The following is a 17,189-nucleotide window of genomic DNA, read 5'->3' as shown; positions in this document are numbered from 1 at the left end:
AACTAAGCTTGATAAAGGTGATGGGGAAGGTGGCATTATATTCTGGTACCAGTATCTACCAAATGCAGAAACTTTACAAAAAAAACATCCTCAATTACTTTGGGAAGCAGGCTTACACCAAACTCTCTCAACAGACCAATGGGAACATATCTTTTTGCATGGTTTTCCTCCGGGTGCTCCGGTTTCCTCCTACACTCAAAAACATACTCATAGATTAATTGGCTGCTGACAATATTAACCCTAGTCTGTGTGTGTATTAGAGAATTTAGACGTAAGCTCGGGACTGATGTGAATTACAAATATTCTCTGTACAGCGCTGCAGAATTGGTGGCACTATATAAATAAATGTTGATATTGATGATGATGCCCAAATGACTAAATAACAATGATTGAATAGACTGTACCTGTCAGGGGCCGTCTCCGCACTGACATTTGGTGCAGAAGACGGACGCCTGCACCTTCTCGACAGCCGCGTCCTGTTGCCTAGCAGCGGGACGCTCCTTGTTCCTTGCACTTAATGCGTGCGCATGCTCCGTTCAGCCGCATCCCGTTGCTATGCAGCGGGACACTATCTCCGCTCAACTGTCAGCGTGTCTGACTGCCAAATCTCCATCACCCAATCAGGATGCACCTTATAGTTTATAGAGCACCCTCTGACACATGTTGGATGCTAGAGTATTGCTTCACTTCTGGTCCAGCGCTTCCTGAACTTCTGATCCAGTGTTCTTCGGTTCTGACTCAGCTTTCTGTTACTATTCTCTTGTGTTTTGTTTTGGTTCCTCACTGCCCTACTGGTTTGACTATTTGGCTTGACCCTGACTTCTCTCTGGAACCTCCCTGTGTACCGCACCGCTTGTTTTGCCTTGACCTGGACTGCTTGACTACGCCTGTCTACTACTTTCACTACACTGGTGTCTTGGAGAACTGCGACCTGCGTACCCTTAAACTCCCTGCGGGGTCAATGGGGAATACCGGGGGTACGTTAGACTCAGCGCCTCCCTGTTCTGTTGCACTAATACCGGTTAGCGGGCATCTCTGAAATTCCGTGACAGTACCTTATTCCAGCCAGACTATTCAAAATATGTCCTTACCAATCAAAATTTTGTTAGCACAACTGTACTGAGGTAGGAAATATAATTTTAGGACGTACTCAACCATTCAAACAGTATGGAAGGAGGTTTTTTATACTTGCCATAAGTTATTGGAACAACAATGACTGCAATAGCTCAAAATCCATTTTCCCAAACTATTAGCAAGATTGTAGTTAAAATATATCTTTCAAATGGAAACTCTAGGTATAACTTACTGTCACGCAGCCTCCTCTACTATCATTAAATGGTTCAAATGGCATGAATATGTAACAGATGGAGAAGGCCCCTTGAACAACCAGCAAGCTAAGTAACAATCCAGATCCCCACCTTTCAACTTAGTTGTACTTCCGCAACAACCTTAATACAGTCAAGTCCATAAATATTGGGACATCTACACAATTCTTATATTTTGGGCTCTATACCCCACCACAATGGATTTGAAATGAAACTAACAAGATGTGCTTTAACTGCAGACTTTCAGCTTTAATTTGAGGGAATTTACATCCAAATCAGGGGAACAGTGTAGGAATTACAACGGTTTCTATATGTGCCTCCCACTTTTTAAGAGACCAAAAGTAATGGGACAATCGACTCAAAACCTATTTCATGGACATGTGTGGGCTATTCCTTCGTTATTTCATCAGCAATTAAGCAGGTAAAAGGTCTGGAGTTGGTTTTAGTTGTGACATTTGCATTTGGAATCTGTTGCTGTCGACTCTCAATATGAGATCCAAAGAGCCGTCACTATCAGTGAAGCAAGCCATCATTAGGCTTGTGGATGCAGCTGATTCAAGCTCTGGGTATCTTGTAAGTACATTTTTTTTAGCTATATCATTTGCATTTTCTATAGGGCAGGTGTAAGTGCTGATTGATAGTGATGACTGTCACGGCATAGTCTTTGTATTGTAAACTACACATGTGTGCTACTAGATAGCAAAGAATATGTGTATGCAAGTAAGACTAAAAACGCATTGCATGTACAGTATGCATTAAGAATGTATTATTTTATGCATGTAATATAAAATAATTTTTTTTTTTTTAAACACGTTTGTATTAATGATTATAGTATTATGTGTTCATTTATTTGCTAAAATATATATTTTTTTTGCCATGCGTGTGACTTTACATTGCTCATATGCATTTGTGCAACCTGCAATCTGTTGTTTCTCTCTACATACAGCAAGTACCGTTTATGCAGAGTGTATTTGCACCCAGATTCAAATCAAAACATGATGTTGAGATGCAAAAAAAAATTAGTCCCTGAATGTTTAACTCACTGTATCTTTTTTATAGGTATGTGAATTGCGCAAGATATGAAGAAGAACAAAATCTTGTTGCTTTCCAGTACCACAGGAAAATCTACTATCGGGCTTGTAAAGACATTATTCCATACACCGAACTCCTTGTTTGGTATGGAGAAGAATATGGAAAAGAGCTTGGTATCAGATGGGGCACATTGTGGAAACGTAAAGAACCGTCACTAGGTAAAAGTGTGTTTTGGTTTCAAGTAAATGACAGTGAAATATGTACATGATGTTCTTTACAAAATGTAAACCTAGAAACATTGTCAAAACATTTACAATAGTGCATGAAAATGGTGTGACAGGAAGGAAAGACAGAAGTACGTTAGACATGTGACTGTTGGGCATAATACATATGATATATATTGTGAAGGAATAAGCACAACGGGATCATCCTGTCCTGGGATACATGTGACACACAGGACACATAGGTAGAATCCAGCAATTACGTTTACGTAGTTCACAGGTAGCATTTGAAAATTATTTCCTGCTGGCCCGTTGCATTTAAGAACTTTACGTGTGATACTGTTTCTAAAGCATAGGTGCCCACTAAAAATCTCAGATTTTAGGGGACAATTCGTGGCAACACTGAAAGAGGTAACTAAATTCTGCAGCAGTATTTGAGGTCATATTTTTCTATACATCAGGATAACTGGTCTGATCTACTTCCATTGCCTAAACTTAATAATCATTTCTTCCATGAAAATTGCTCTGTGTTTCATTGGTCCCTACGAGAAATTCTGAATGAACCAATGCTATGTCATTTTGTCTCAAATTAACTTCTTCATTATAAATGTCCACTGGACAGAAATATCTAGATTCTAAAAGACTCCATAGCATATTATACTATTTAGGGGATTGGAAGGATTATAGCCCTGTAGAATGCTCTTGGGTCAAAGCACACAATTCCCATGCCTCACTTTAGGTCAAGCAGTTTCACTTGCTTAACAGAGGGCAACACTGACACTGTTTCCTGCTTGTTCTTCATGAATAAGTCTGTCCAGGAATATTTGATATAGTCACATCCGAATGTGCAAATCTTCATATATGTCACTCACCGGACTATTAGTGCTTCTAGTTTTAAACATGGGTCTCTCTTTCTCTTGCCGGCGCCTATCTTGCGCCGCGGCCGTCCGCTATCTTGACCAAAGGATTGTGCATGTGCAAGACCCACGGACTGTTAAAACCTTGTTTCTAGTCTCATTGGATAATTAATCACCTCTCACTATTTAAGGCACCTGTTGCCCTATTACCTTTGCCTGTTCTTGGTCCTTATTCCATTGAGACACCGAGGAGTTTCCTGTTCCTGCTTGTGCTATCTGTTTGCTGTGGACGCTACCTGCACCTGGACAAGTTCTTCTCTCCACATTAGTGGTAATACCTGCCAGCCACAGACCTCTCCATGCTGTCTTGTATCGTACCTGCACCTGGACAAGTCTTCTCTCCACATCAGTGGTAATACCTGCCAGCCGCAGACCGCTCCATGCTACATTGTATCGTACCTGCACCTGGACAAGTTTCTCTCCACATCAGTGGTAATACCTGCCAGCCGCAGACTGCTTCATGCTACATTGTATCGTACCTGCACCTAGACAAGTTTCTCTCCACATCAGTGGTAATACCTGCCAGCCGCAGACCTCTCCATGCTACATTGTATCGTACCTGCACCTGGACAAGCTTTCTCTCCACATCAGTGGTAATACCTGCCAGCCGCAGACCGCTTCATGCTACATTGTATCGTACCTGCTCCTAGACAAGTTTCTCTCCACATCAGTGGTAATACCTGCCAGCCGCAGACCGCTTCATGCTACATTGTATCGTACCTGCACCTGGACAAGTCTTTCTCCACATCAGTGGTAATACCTGCCAGCCGCAGACCGCTCCATGCTACATTGTATCGTACCTGCACCTGGACAAGCTTTCTCTCCACATCAGTGGTAATACCTGCCAGCCGCAGACCGCTTCATGCTACATTGTATCGTACCTGCTCCTAGACAAGTTTCTCACCACATCAGTGGTAATACCTGCCAGCCGCAGACCGCTTCATGCTACATTGTATCGCACCTGCACCTAGACAAGTCTTTCTCCACATCAGTGGTAATACCTGCCAGCCGCAGACCGTTCCATGTTACATTGTATCGTATCTGCACCTGGACAAGTCTTCTCTCCACATCAGTGGTAATACCTGCCAGCCGCAGACCGCTTCAGGCTACCTTGTACTCTACCTATCCCTGGACAAGTCTTTACTTCATGCCAGCGGTAACACCTGTCAGGTGCAGCTTACTCTACTACTTTGCATGTTACCTATTTTTGGGACTAAAGTATATAGTTTCTCGGGAGTATAGCTGCGAGTCGCTGACTCTCCTATTACATTGTTGATTGACTGTTTGCATAGACTTTCTCCAGTTGTCAAGTATTTGCCTGCTGTATGCTACCTGCGTGCTAAGCACTTTGGAACTCTCTTCTTCTTTTATCACTACTCAACATTCTGCCGTGCTACCATTGTTTCCACTGCTTAGAGACTATGCATATATATCATTGACATTCCTTCTTCCATTCAGTTTGTATAGTTCTGTATATTCACCACACTCCCCAGAGGGCCGCGACCTGCACAGTGGCAGCCGCTAAAACCATACTTTTCTTGCGGGAGTTCCTGGAGAAGACCAGCCACTGTGTTAGACTCTGCGCCTCTGGTGAGTAAAGCTACACCAGGTGAATTCTGGGTAAAACTCCTAGTGCCCGTGACAGTCAGAACAGGCCATGACAGACCCAGGTTCGGAACCAACAGCTAAGGACTTGCTGCAGCACCTGGTTACTCGGGTAGAACAACAAGATGTTCGCCAGCAACAGTTACTTCAATGTTTTCAGTCCCTAGTCTCTCGGGGAGACCCTGTGCAGAATGTATCTTCTACTGTAAATCCTCCAGTGTCTTCTTCTCTCCCAGTGCCATCCCAGGTGTCTACTGCTTCTGCTCTACACCTGCCTACTCCTTCAAAATTTGATGGAGACCCAAAAGCTTGTAGGGGCTTTCTTAATCAGTGCTCCATTCATTTCGAACTCCAACCTCAAAATTTCCCTACTCATTGCTCTAAAGTGGCCTATATAATTTCCTTGTTTTCTGGACAGGCTCTGGCATGGGCCTCCCCTCTGTGGGAAAGAGATGACCCTCTGTTGGAAGATAGTGCCATGTTTATTTCAACTTTCCGAAGAATTTTTGATGAACCTGGTCGTGTTATTTCTGCTGCCTCTAGCATCCTTCGATTACGCCAAGGATCCCGTTCAGTAGCACAGTATGTAATCCAATTTCGCACACTTGCCTCTGAACTCCAATGGAACAATGAGGCGTTGATAGCTGCCTTCTGGCAGGGTCTTGCTGGTAAAATTAAAGACGTATTGGCCTCACAAGAGTTACCTTCTTCCTTGGATGCTTTGATATCTTTGTGCAACCGAGTGGACATGAGATTCCGAGAAAGAAACTCTGAAAGGGAATCTTCATCTAAAATACCTGTCCGCCTGGCATCCCGATTTCGTCATCCCTCACCGCCTATAGAACCCATGGAGGTGGGACGTTCTAGATTGACTCCAGAGGAGAGGGAACGACGGTTAAAGAATAAACTTTGTATTTATTGTGCTGATCCTAATCATATGCTGAACTCATGCCCTAAAAAGTCGGGAAACGCAAAGCCCTAACTTGTTCTGGAGAGGTAAGGTTGGGGTCCCTGGAATCCTCTCCATGTCATATGGAATCTAAAACTTGTTCGTTTGCTGTTACTGTTTCAACTTCCACTAAGTCTTTTACAAGCACTTCTGGACTCTGGAGCAGCTGGAAGTTTTATCTCAAGTTCCTTAGTGTGTCAGTGGTCCCTACCAGTGATTCCTTTAAAAACAACTATTGCCGTCACGGCCATTGATGGCTCACGAATTACTAATGGAACTATTACTCAACGTACCATTCCTTTAACCCTTCAAATCGGGGCTTTACACCAAGAGCAAATTTCTTTATTGGTCCTTTCTGTTACCACTAGTCCTATCGTACTTGGTTTTCTATGGCTTCAAGTCCATTCTCCACAAATTGATTGGAACGTTCCGCAAGTTGTATCCTGGGGTCCGGCTTGTCATCATAGATGTCTGACTCAAGTTCTTCCCGTGAAAATAAATAAATCCTCTATAGCATCTTGTTTGCCTGGTCTTCCTCCACAGTATGCTTCCTTTGCTGATGTATTTAATAAAGCCCAGTCAGAACGCCTTCCGCCTCATCGGGCTTGGGATTGTCCAATAGATTTACAACCTGGCAAGAATCCTCCAAGGGGTCGTGTATACCCTCTCTTGTTACCAGAGACCCAGGCGATGTCTGACTATGTCAAGGAAAATCTCCATTGTGGGTTTATTCGGCCGTCCTTATCCCCCGCTGAAGCAGGTTTCTTTTTCGTTAAAAAGAAAGATGGTTCATTAAGACCTTGTATAGATTATCGAGGTCTTAACGCTATAACCATCAAAAATCGTTACCCTATTCCATTAATTACTGACCTTTTTGACCGCATCAAGGGAGCTCGGATATTCACCAAGCTGGACCTTCGTGGTGCTTACAATTTAATTCGGATCAAGGCCGGAGATGAATGGAAGACAGCTTTTAACACCAGGGATGGACACTATGAATATCTTGTCATGCCATTTGGGTTGTCTAACGCCCCAGCTGTCTTCCAGGGATTTGTGAATGAGATTTTCCAGGACTTGTTATATGTTTGTGTCGTTGTCTATCTAGACGACATATTGATATTTTCTCAATATCTTTCGTCTCATCGACAACATGTGGCAGAGGTTTTTTCTAGACTCCGGGAAAATTTACTATTTTGTAAGCTAGAGAAATGTTCCTTTGAATTATCCCAGATTCCTTTCCTAGGATATATTGTGTCTGGAGTAGGCCTAGAGATGGATTCCGGAGAAAGTGAATGCAGTTTTACATTGGCCCCTGCCAACGACACTCAGAGCTATTCAACGCTTTTTAGGGTTTGCTAACTATTATCGACGTTTTATTCAAGGATTTTCTTCCATTGTCTCTTCCATAGTGGCTCTTACCCGTAAGGGTGCTAATACCAAGCAATGGCCTCCTGAGGCCCTCCAAGCATTTCAGTTCCTCAAGAAGGCGTTTTCAACTGCCCCTGTTCTTCGACAGCCTGATGTGACTCTTCCATTCTTCCTCGAAGTTGATGCCTCTAATGTTGGACTAGGGGCCATTCTATCCCAGAGATTGGTACAAAAGAAAATCCATCCTTGTGCTTTTTATTCTCGAAGTCTATAACCTGCAGAGAAAATCATATTATCGGGGATAAGGAGCTATTGGCCATTAAAGTAGCTTTGGAAGAATGGAGATACCTGCTGGAGGGTGCTCGTCATCCCTTGACTATATTTACTGACCACAAAAATCTTCTCTATCTTCAGTCAGCTCAATGTATGAACCCCCAACAAGCAAGATGGTCACTTTTCTTTTCTCGTTTTGATTTAATTATCACCTTCAAACCAGCTTCCAAGAATAAAAAAGTGGATGCATTGTCCTGGGTGGTTGCCCCTTCCTCTGATTTTGAAGATTGTTTTGATCGTCCTATACTTGATCCTAAATGTGTGAGCCTAGCTGTTTCTTCCACCAATGTTCTACCGTTTGGGAAAACCTTTGTGCCACCGCTTCTTCGAAAGAATATTCTGTCATGGTATTATTCCTCTCGTTTTGCCGGGCATTCTGGAGTACGGAAAACATTAGAGATTCTCTCTCGGAGTTACTGGTGGCCCTCTATTAGGAGAGATGTCAAGAACTCCTAGTGCCCGTGACAATATACCAATTTAGACACTATTATTGACTAATAAGCGCATTCCCTGTTTAGCTAATTCTGTGGGCTTAATGCCACAGTTCTAGCTAAAAAGTCTTAAGATAGATGCGTCTTAAAATACTATGTAGTAAGTATTGGCCACAACAACACACACTTTAATCATATCTTGATACAGATTCGGTAAAGATGTGCCAGTCATCATCACTTGATGATGGAGAAGTGGTCTTCATGGAAGAATTGCGGCCAAAAAGCCATACCTTCAACATGAAAATAGAGCCAAGCGACTCCACTATGCACGAAAATATAGAAACTGAGGAGCAGAAAAATGGACTGATGAGTCAAAATTTGAAAGATTTGGTTGTAACAGAAGACAGTTTGTTTTCCAAATGGCTGGAGAGCGGTACAATAATGAGTGTCTGCAGGCAACAGTGAAGCAGGGTGGAGGTTCTTTGCAAGTTTGGGGATGCATTTCAGCAAATGGAGTTGGGGATTTGGTCAGGATAAATGGTGTCCTCAATGCTGAGAAATACACACAGGTACCATTAGGGAGGCGTCTGATTGGCTCCAAATGTATTCTGCAGCAGTACAAGGACCCCAAATATACAGCCAATGTCATTAAGAACTATCTTTAGTGTAAAGAAGAACAAGGATTCCTGGAAGTGATGTTATGGCCCCCACAGAACCCTGATTTCAACATCATTGAGTCCATTTTGGATTACATGAAAAGACAGAAGGATTTGAGCAAGACTCCATTCACAGAAGATCTGTGGTTAGTTCTCCGAAATGTTTGGAACCACCTCCCTGCCGAGTTCCTTCAACAACTGTGTGCAGGTTTACCTAGAAGAATTGAAGCATTGATGCTGTTTTTAAGGCACAGTGTTGTCACACCAAATATTGATTTAAATTTCTCTTCTGTTCATTCACTTTACATTTTATTCATTGCTAAAAATAAACTATTTACACTTCAATTTTTTAAAGAATTCTTACTTTGCAGCATTTTTCCACACCTGCCTAAAACTTTTCCACAGTACTGTATATTATATATTCTTTGCATAAATGCCATTATACTATATGCGCCCTGTTTATTCACAAATAATATATAGTCCACATACAGTATGTCAACAGTATGTGCAACGCCACAGAAAATAAACCCAATATCTGTACATACTCAGAGGCCATCTGTGTGATAGAAGGCAGTTGATAATTACATTAGGCAGGAAGATGGTGAGGCAGATTCAGTGTTTGCCCCCTACCGATTTGTTTCTGCTGAACTGACAGTCAAGTTAGTATAGACTGCAAAATCATAATATAATTTGTTCTATTTTTGATTGTTAAGAATACTAAATGCAAAAAACAGACGCGTTACCCAGGAGGGACTTTGTATATCTGAACCGCTGTATAATAAAGTGATGAACTTCTGCTTTTTATTACAAATATCGGGCACTTGTACAGATTCATCTCTATTTAAGGCACTCTGACTAATTTTCATTTTCTTAATTAAGTCTACTACAGGGGAAATCATATGCTGGACTCTTTTATGTTATCTTTCTATATGGGATATGGCTGTCACCTCTCTGCCTGTTTTTTCACATGTTTTGTTACACCTCTCGCTGACAAGCCCTGTCCCCAATAATAACATAGCTACGAAAACATAAAGGGATAAGGGGAATAGATGGTAACAAATGAGTTCTGGAAACAGACTTGGTAAATCCACACCTCTTAATAGCCATTATGTGCATGGGACAGCCTTGATTTTTAGAGACCGAAAAATGCATAGTGACCAGCTTGGTGGTATTTGTCCTGATTTGCAAATCAGAAATAGGTAAAAATGTTTTATATAGATTCATCCCATAATATGTACATTATCATATCTCCCAATATATATATGACCCAGGCAACATAATGGACCAGAAAACTGAGGTAAAACAACAAACCAATAGATATGCATACTTCAACTAGCATCTTATTACTCATTATGTAGTTACTATAGGTATCTAATTCTCACTTCTTTCTTTCAGTACATAGAGAGACAACAGTTATCCATCCTTGTCAATGCTGCAAAATTGCCTTTAGTAATGAAGATTATCTCAGCAAACATATGAGGTTTAAGCACTGTGAGAGAAAACTATCTGTTAGACAAAACAAGAAAAAAGAATTGTCCCGTATAGCACATCCAACAAAAATAAGTGTTTCATTCGCCCTTCCTGATAATTCAAAAATTAGTCGATCAAGACTGTGGATCACTTCTCATAATGAAAACAATCAAAAGAATACAAGACAAGACTGTAGTCATAAATTAAATTATTCTCTTCCAGACTTTATTTCACAAAAAAACAGAATTGTTAAAGAGTCGCTCTATATGTCTATCCAGAGTCTTTCAAGAACAAGTAAAGGAAAGATAATGGAAGCAGAAAGTGGATGTTTTACACAAGTAACACACACAGGGGAGAGACCGTATGTATGTAAGGAATGTGAAAAGAGTTTCTTTACATTAGGGAGCCTAATGAGACACCAGAGAACACACACAGGGGAGAGACCGTATGTATGTAAGGAATGTGAAAAGAGTTTCTCTAGATTAGGGAGCCTAAAGATACATCAGAGAACACACACAGGGGAGAGACCGTATGTATGTAAGGAATGTGAAAAGAGTTTCTTTACATTAGGGCACCTAAAGAGTCACCAGAGAACACACACAGGGGAGAGACCGTATGTATGTAAGGAATGTGAGAAGAGTTTCTCTACATTAGGGAGCCTAAAGATACATCAGAGAACACACACAGGGGAGAGACCGTATGTATGTAAGGAATGTGAAAAGAGTTTCTCTAGATTAGGGCACCTAAAGAGTCACCAGAGAACACACACAGGGGAGAGACCGTATGTATGTAAGGAATGTGAAAAGAGTTTCTCTAGATTAGGGAGCCTAAAGATACATCAGAGAACACACACAGGGGAGAGACCGTATGTATGTAAGGAATGTGAAAAGAGTTTCTTTACATTAGGGCACCTAAAGAGTCACCAGAGAACACACACAGGGGAGAGACCGTATGTATGTAAGGAATGTGAAAAGAGTTTCTTTACATTAGGGCACCTAAAGAGTCACCAGAGAACACACACAGGGGAGAGACCGTATGTATGTAAGGAATGTGAAAAGAGTTTCTCACAATTAGGGGACCTAAAGAAACACCAGAGAACACACACAGGGGAGAGACCATATGTATGTAAGGAATGTGAGAAGAGTTTCTCTACATTAGGGAGCCTAAAGATACATCAGAGAACACACACAGGGGAGAGACCGTATGTATGTAAGGAATGTGAAAAGAGTTTCTCTAGATTAGGGCACCTAAAGAGTCACCAGAGAACACACACAGGGGAGAGACCGTATGTATGTAAGGAATGTGAAAAGAGTTTCTCTAGATTAGGGAGCCTAAAGATACATCAGAGAACACACACAGGGGAGAGACCGTATGTATGTAAGGAATGTGAAAAGAGTTTCTTTACATTAGGGCACCTAAAGAGTCACCAGAGAACACACACAGGGGAGAGACCGTATGTATGTAAGGAATGTGAAAAGAGTTTCTTTACATTAGGGCACCTAAAGAGTCACCAGAGAACACACACAGGGGAGAGACCGTATGTATGTAAGGAATGTGAAAAGAGTTTCTCACAATTAGGGGACCTAAAGAAACACCAGAGAACACACACAGGGGAGAGACCATATGTATGTAAGGAATGTGAAAAGAGTTTCTCTAGATTAGGGAGCCTAAAGATACATCAGAGAACACACACAGGGGAGAGACCGTATGTATGTGAAAGGAGTGAAAAACGTGTTTTGCGCAGTTAGCACGAAGCATAAGAGATACATATATTCAGTATAAAGAATGTGCATAAAATGAAGCTCAAAATGACATTATAATCTACACCTTTTTTATTTAAATGGTTAGAACCAGTAGGGAATTAAGAGTGTTTTGGTCTCTGGATAGTATTTCAGACATGAGTTCCATATTCAGGTTCTGATGCATACATTCATGTGAATAGTGTTTTACCAGACTGCTATTTTATTTAAGTAAATATACCTTTAGTGAATAAATATTGTCCAGTATAGCAAATGCAGCAACAATAAATGTTTCATTCCCTTCCTAAAAATTCATATAACAGTCAATCAAGACTATGGGCCTCTCTTATGAGTAAGAGAGAGAGGACTTGTGTAGGGTGACTGCTACTCCTCTCTCATTCATGAATTCAGCCAATGTTGTGTGTGCTCTGTCATTGGTTTGTATTCTCCTCAGTGTTGCCATAGCAACTGTTGTAATCTGATCTCACATGGTCAGTGACAAACACCATGCAAGTGTCAGAACATGTATGTGACCTCGCTGTGCATAGTTCCCCACTCTGCTTCCCTCACTAGAGCTTCTAAAAAGAAAAAGTGGGTAGCAAAATGATAGCTAGCATTTGATTGGTTGCCATGGGCAACACCTCCACTTGTCCTTTTTAGAATCTTTAGTAAATCTACCCCTAAATGTCTTTGTTTACTTATGAGGTTACAGGGCTTTTCTGAATGCACCTTCTTTGTTTCTAATAACTCTAAAAAAGTGGATGCAATAATAAACAGAAAAAGTTGAGGATTCAGAGTCTGGTTTTTTTTTTCATGCATTGTTTATATGTTGAAATGAGTTGCTTGGCATCTCTCCTTCTGAGTGTAGTGTCTTTACCATATAGCTATCAAAAGATAATAATTGTTCCATAACTCAGTGACTGGAGAGTAGCAACCAATGCAGATATAAACAGTTTATACAGGGATTAGTGATCCTGTCGCGGCCATTAAATCTTGTCTCCGCAGTAATGTTTTAACAAAACACATTTGATATAGGGGGTGATATAATTTAAGACTATTATCACTAACAAAAAGTATATTTTTTTACTTGTATAACACTGTACCTCCCGTACAAGTGTTATTTTCAGGAAGATGTGGTTTGATTCAGTCACATTATTTGTTATATCATCACTGAAATGATGTCATGGGATTTACGTTGTATCACAGTATCTCTAGGTATTTCTTGAGGTTTTGCAATTTTCATCTCCTTTTCAATTGCTCCAATGGGTCGGTTTCTGGAGATATTTTATCAGTCTTTGATATACATTTTTTTTTGGCTCAGCAGTTCTGTTGGAAATTTTGTAGCCACTATTTATGTTCATGACTACTATGACCGCCATCTTCCTTCAGGTCTCCTTTCATCAACATTATCCCTGGTTTCCATATCTACAGTTTCAGAAATCATGACTCTCATTTCTCTCTATTCTTGCTTTCTTATTTATTCAGAGAACATCTTTGTGACATAAAGGAGTTAATAATTCATTTAGGCAGGAAGATGGTGAGGCAGATTCAGTGTTTGCCCCCTGCCGATTTCTTTCTGCTGCACTGACAGTCAAGTTAGTATAGACTGTAAAATCATAATCTAATTTGTTCTGCTTTTGATTGTCAAGAATACTAAATGCAAAAAACGGAAGCGATACCAAGGAGGGACTTTGTATATCTGAACCTCTATTTAATAAAATGATGAACTTCTGCTTTTTACAACAAGTATCGGTGACTTGTACAGCTTAATCTCCACTTAAGGCACTCTGACTAATTTTAATTTTCTTAGTTAGGTCTGCTACAGGGGAAATCATATGCTGGACTCTTTTATGTTATCTTTCTATATGGGATATGGCTGTCACCGCTCTGCCTGTTTTTTCACATGTTTTGTTACACCTCTCCCTGACAAGCCCTGTCCCCAATAATAACATAGCTACGCTTTGGAAAACATAAAGGGATAAGGGGAATAGATGGTAACAAATGAATTCTGGAAACAGACTTGGTAAATCCACACCTCTTGACAGCCACTATGTTCATGAGAGAGTCTGGATTTTTGGAGGCTGAAAGGGGCATAGTGACCAGCTTGGTGGTATTTGTCCTGATTTGTCAACCAGAAATATGTAAAAATGTTTTATATAGATTCATCCCTTAATATTTACATTATTATATCTCCCAATGTATATATGACCCAGGCAACATAATGGACCAGAAAACTGAGGTAAAACAACAAACCAATAGATATGCTTATTTCAACTAGCATCTTATTACTCATTATGTAGTTACTATAGGTATCTAATTCTCACTTATTTCTTTCAGTACATAGAGAGACAACAGTTATCCATCCTTGTCAATGCTGCAAAATTGCCTTCAGTAATGAAGATTATCTCAGTAAACATATGAGGTTTAAGCACTTTGAGAAACAATTATCTGTTAGGCAAAGCAAGAAACAAGAATTGTCCCGTATAGCACATCCAACAAAAATAAGTGTTTCATTCGCCCTTCCTGAAAATTCAGAGAACAGTCGATCAAGACTATTGAGTAATTCTCATAATGAAAACAATCAAAAGCATACAAGACAAGACTGTAGTCATAAAGTAATTTATTCACTTCCAGACTTTATTTCACAAAAAAACAGAATTATTAAAGAGTCGCTCTATATGTCTATCCAAAGTCTTTCAAGAACAAGTAAAGGAAAGACAGTGGAAGCAGAAAAGGGATGTTTTACACAAGTAACACACACAGGGGAGAGACCGTATGTATGTAAGGAATGTGAAAAGAGTTTCTCTAGATTAGGGAGCCTAAATATACACCAGAGAACACACACAGGGGAGAGACCGTATGTATGTAAGGAATGTGAAAAGAGTTTCTCTAGATTAGGGAGCCTAAATATACACCAGAGAACACACACAGGGGAGAGACCATATGTATGTAAGGAATGTGAAAAGAGTTTCTCTACATTAGGGCACCTAAAGAGTCACCAGAGAACACACACAGGTGAGAGACCGTATGTATGTAAGGAATGTGAAAAGAGTTTCTCTTCATTAGGGAGCCTAAAGAGACACCAGAGAACACACACAGGTGAGAGACCGTATGTATGTAAGGAATGTGAGAAGAGTTTCTCTTCATTAGGGCACCTAAAGAGACACCAGAGAACACACACAGGAGAGAGACCGTATGTATGTAAGGAATGTGAGAAGAGTTTCTCACAATTAATGAACCTAAAAACACACCAGAGAACACACACAGGGGAGAGACCATATGTATGTAAGGAATGTGAAAAGAGTTTCTTTACATTAGGGCACCTAAATATACACCAGAGAACACACACAGGAGAGAGACCGTATGTATGTGAAAGGAGTGAAAAACGTGTTTTGCGCAGTTAGCACGAAGCATAAGAGATACATATATTCAGTATAAAGAATGTGCATAAAATGAAGCTCAAAATGACATTATAATGTACACCTTCTTTATTTAAATGGTTAGAATCAGTAGGAAATTAAGAGTGTTTTGGTCTCTGTATAGTATTTGAGACATGGGTTCCATATTCAGGTTCTGATGCATACATTCATGTGAATAGTGTTTTACCAGACTGCTATTTTATTTAAGTAAATATACCTTTAGTGAATAAATATTGTCCAGTATAGCAAATGCAGCAACAATAAATGTTTCATTCCCTTCCTAAAAATGCATAGACCAGTCAATCAAGACTATGGGCCTCTCTTATGAGTGAGAGAGAGAGGACTTGTGTAGGGCAACTGCTACTCCTCTCATTCATGAATTCAGCCAATGTTGTGTGTGCTCTGTCATTGGTTTGTATTCTCCTCAGTGTTGCCATAGCAACTGTTGTAATCTGATCTCAAATGGTCAGTGACAAACACCATGCAAGTGTCTGAACATGTCTGTGACCTCGCTGTGCACATTACCCCACTCTGCTTCCCTCACTATAGCTTCTAAAAAGAAAAAGTGGGTAGCAAAATGATAGCTAGCATCTGATTGGTTGCCATGGGCAACACCTCCACTTTTCCTTTTTAGAATCTTTAGTAAATCTACCCCTAAATGTCTTTGTTTACTTATGAGGTTACAGGGGTTTCTGAATGCATCTTCTTTGTTTCTAATAACTCTCAAAAAGTGGATGCAATAATAAACAGAAAAAGTTGAGGATTCAGAGTCTGGGTTTTTTTCATGCATTGTTTATATGTTGAAATGAGTTGCTTGGCATCTCTCCTTCTGAGTGTAGTGTCTTTACCATAGAGCTAGGAAAAGATGATCATTTTTTCCATAACTCAGTGACTGGAGAGTAGCAACCAATGCAGATATAAACAGTTTATACAGGGATTAGTGATCCTGTCACCGCCATTAAATCTTGTCTCCGCAGTAATGTTTTAACAAAACACACATGATATAGGGGGAGATATGATTTAAGACACTTATCATTATCAAAAAGTATATTTTCTCACTGGCCACTCTTTTCTATTAATCCTTCTCTCCTTTTATGGAAATACAATAATAATCCCCCCCCCCCCCCCAGAAATAACAAGCAAAACAATTGCCATTCTACTCTCAGAACATTGTCTTCTTGGTAAAGAGTTGTATAAATATAGATATAGTGGACACATAATGGATGCCCAGGTTGTGATACCAACACGTGATCAAACAGGAACATGATTGTTGTATTAATCTTTGGCTCGTTCACCAGTGTACATTATTTTATTATTGGAACAGGAGAATACCAAGGTACAATAGGGACACCAAGATTTAAACACCACAAATGCCTTTAAATGACATAAGGATTTCAGAAACAGAACTGAGGGTTTATGCTGTACAAAGAGGTGCGACAGTAAAATTGTCTCAGTTACCTTTTCAAAACCAAAACAAAAGGTGTCACTAAAGACATCCAAAGAATTATCATATGAAGGAGTTTGTTTTTTTATAAGCACACCAAAGTTATTTACAACATGAAAAACTGGAAAGTCACAGTGTAAAATTCTCTTTAGTGATGTCATGCAACTATTTTAGTACTACTGCGCCTCAATTAGTGCATTTTAAGGCGGGTTTTCTGCATTGTGGAGGCTTTAATTCTGGGGAAGCGACGAGTCACGTTTCTATACTTTTACTGGAATCC

At 40.2% G+C, this 17,189-nt stretch overlaps 1 protein-coding gene across 6 annotated transcripts in view; it reads left to right on the top strand.

Annotated features, from left to right (window-relative positions):
- The window catches only part of LOC142107377 (histone-lysine N-methyltransferase PRDM9-like), a 62,695-nt gene extending 46,467 nt beyond the window's left edge, over positions 1-16,228 (top strand). For 4 of the 6 annotated variants that reach the window (XM_075190784.1, XM_075190783.1, XM_075190785.1 and 1 more), the window contains 2 exons: positions 2,385-2,575; positions 10,233-12,836. In XM_075190784.1, the coding sequence (XP_075046885.1) occupies positions 2,385-2,575; positions 10,233-12,055 (2,014 nt within the window). In that variant the 3' untranslated portion in view covers positions 12,056-12,836. Of the gene's footprint in view, positions 1-2,384; positions 2,576-10,232; positions 12,837-14,758 lie in introns of those variants that run through there. The other 2 variants (XM_075190787.1, XM_075190786.1) reach the window with 2 other exon arrangements.
- The last annotated feature ends 961 nt before the right edge of the window (positions 16,229-17,189 follow it).

Source organism: Mixophyes fleayi, chromosome 11 (assembly GCF_038048845.1).
Source record: "Mixophyes fleayi isolate aMixFle1 chromosome 11, aMixFle1.hap1, whole genome shotgun sequence".
Lineage (NCBI taxonomy): Eukaryota > Metazoa > Chordata > Amphibia > Anura > Limnodynastidae > Mixophyes > Mixophyes fleayi.
Note: the sequence above shows the minus strand (reverse complement) of the source record. Positions and strands in the feature narration are given on the sequence as shown.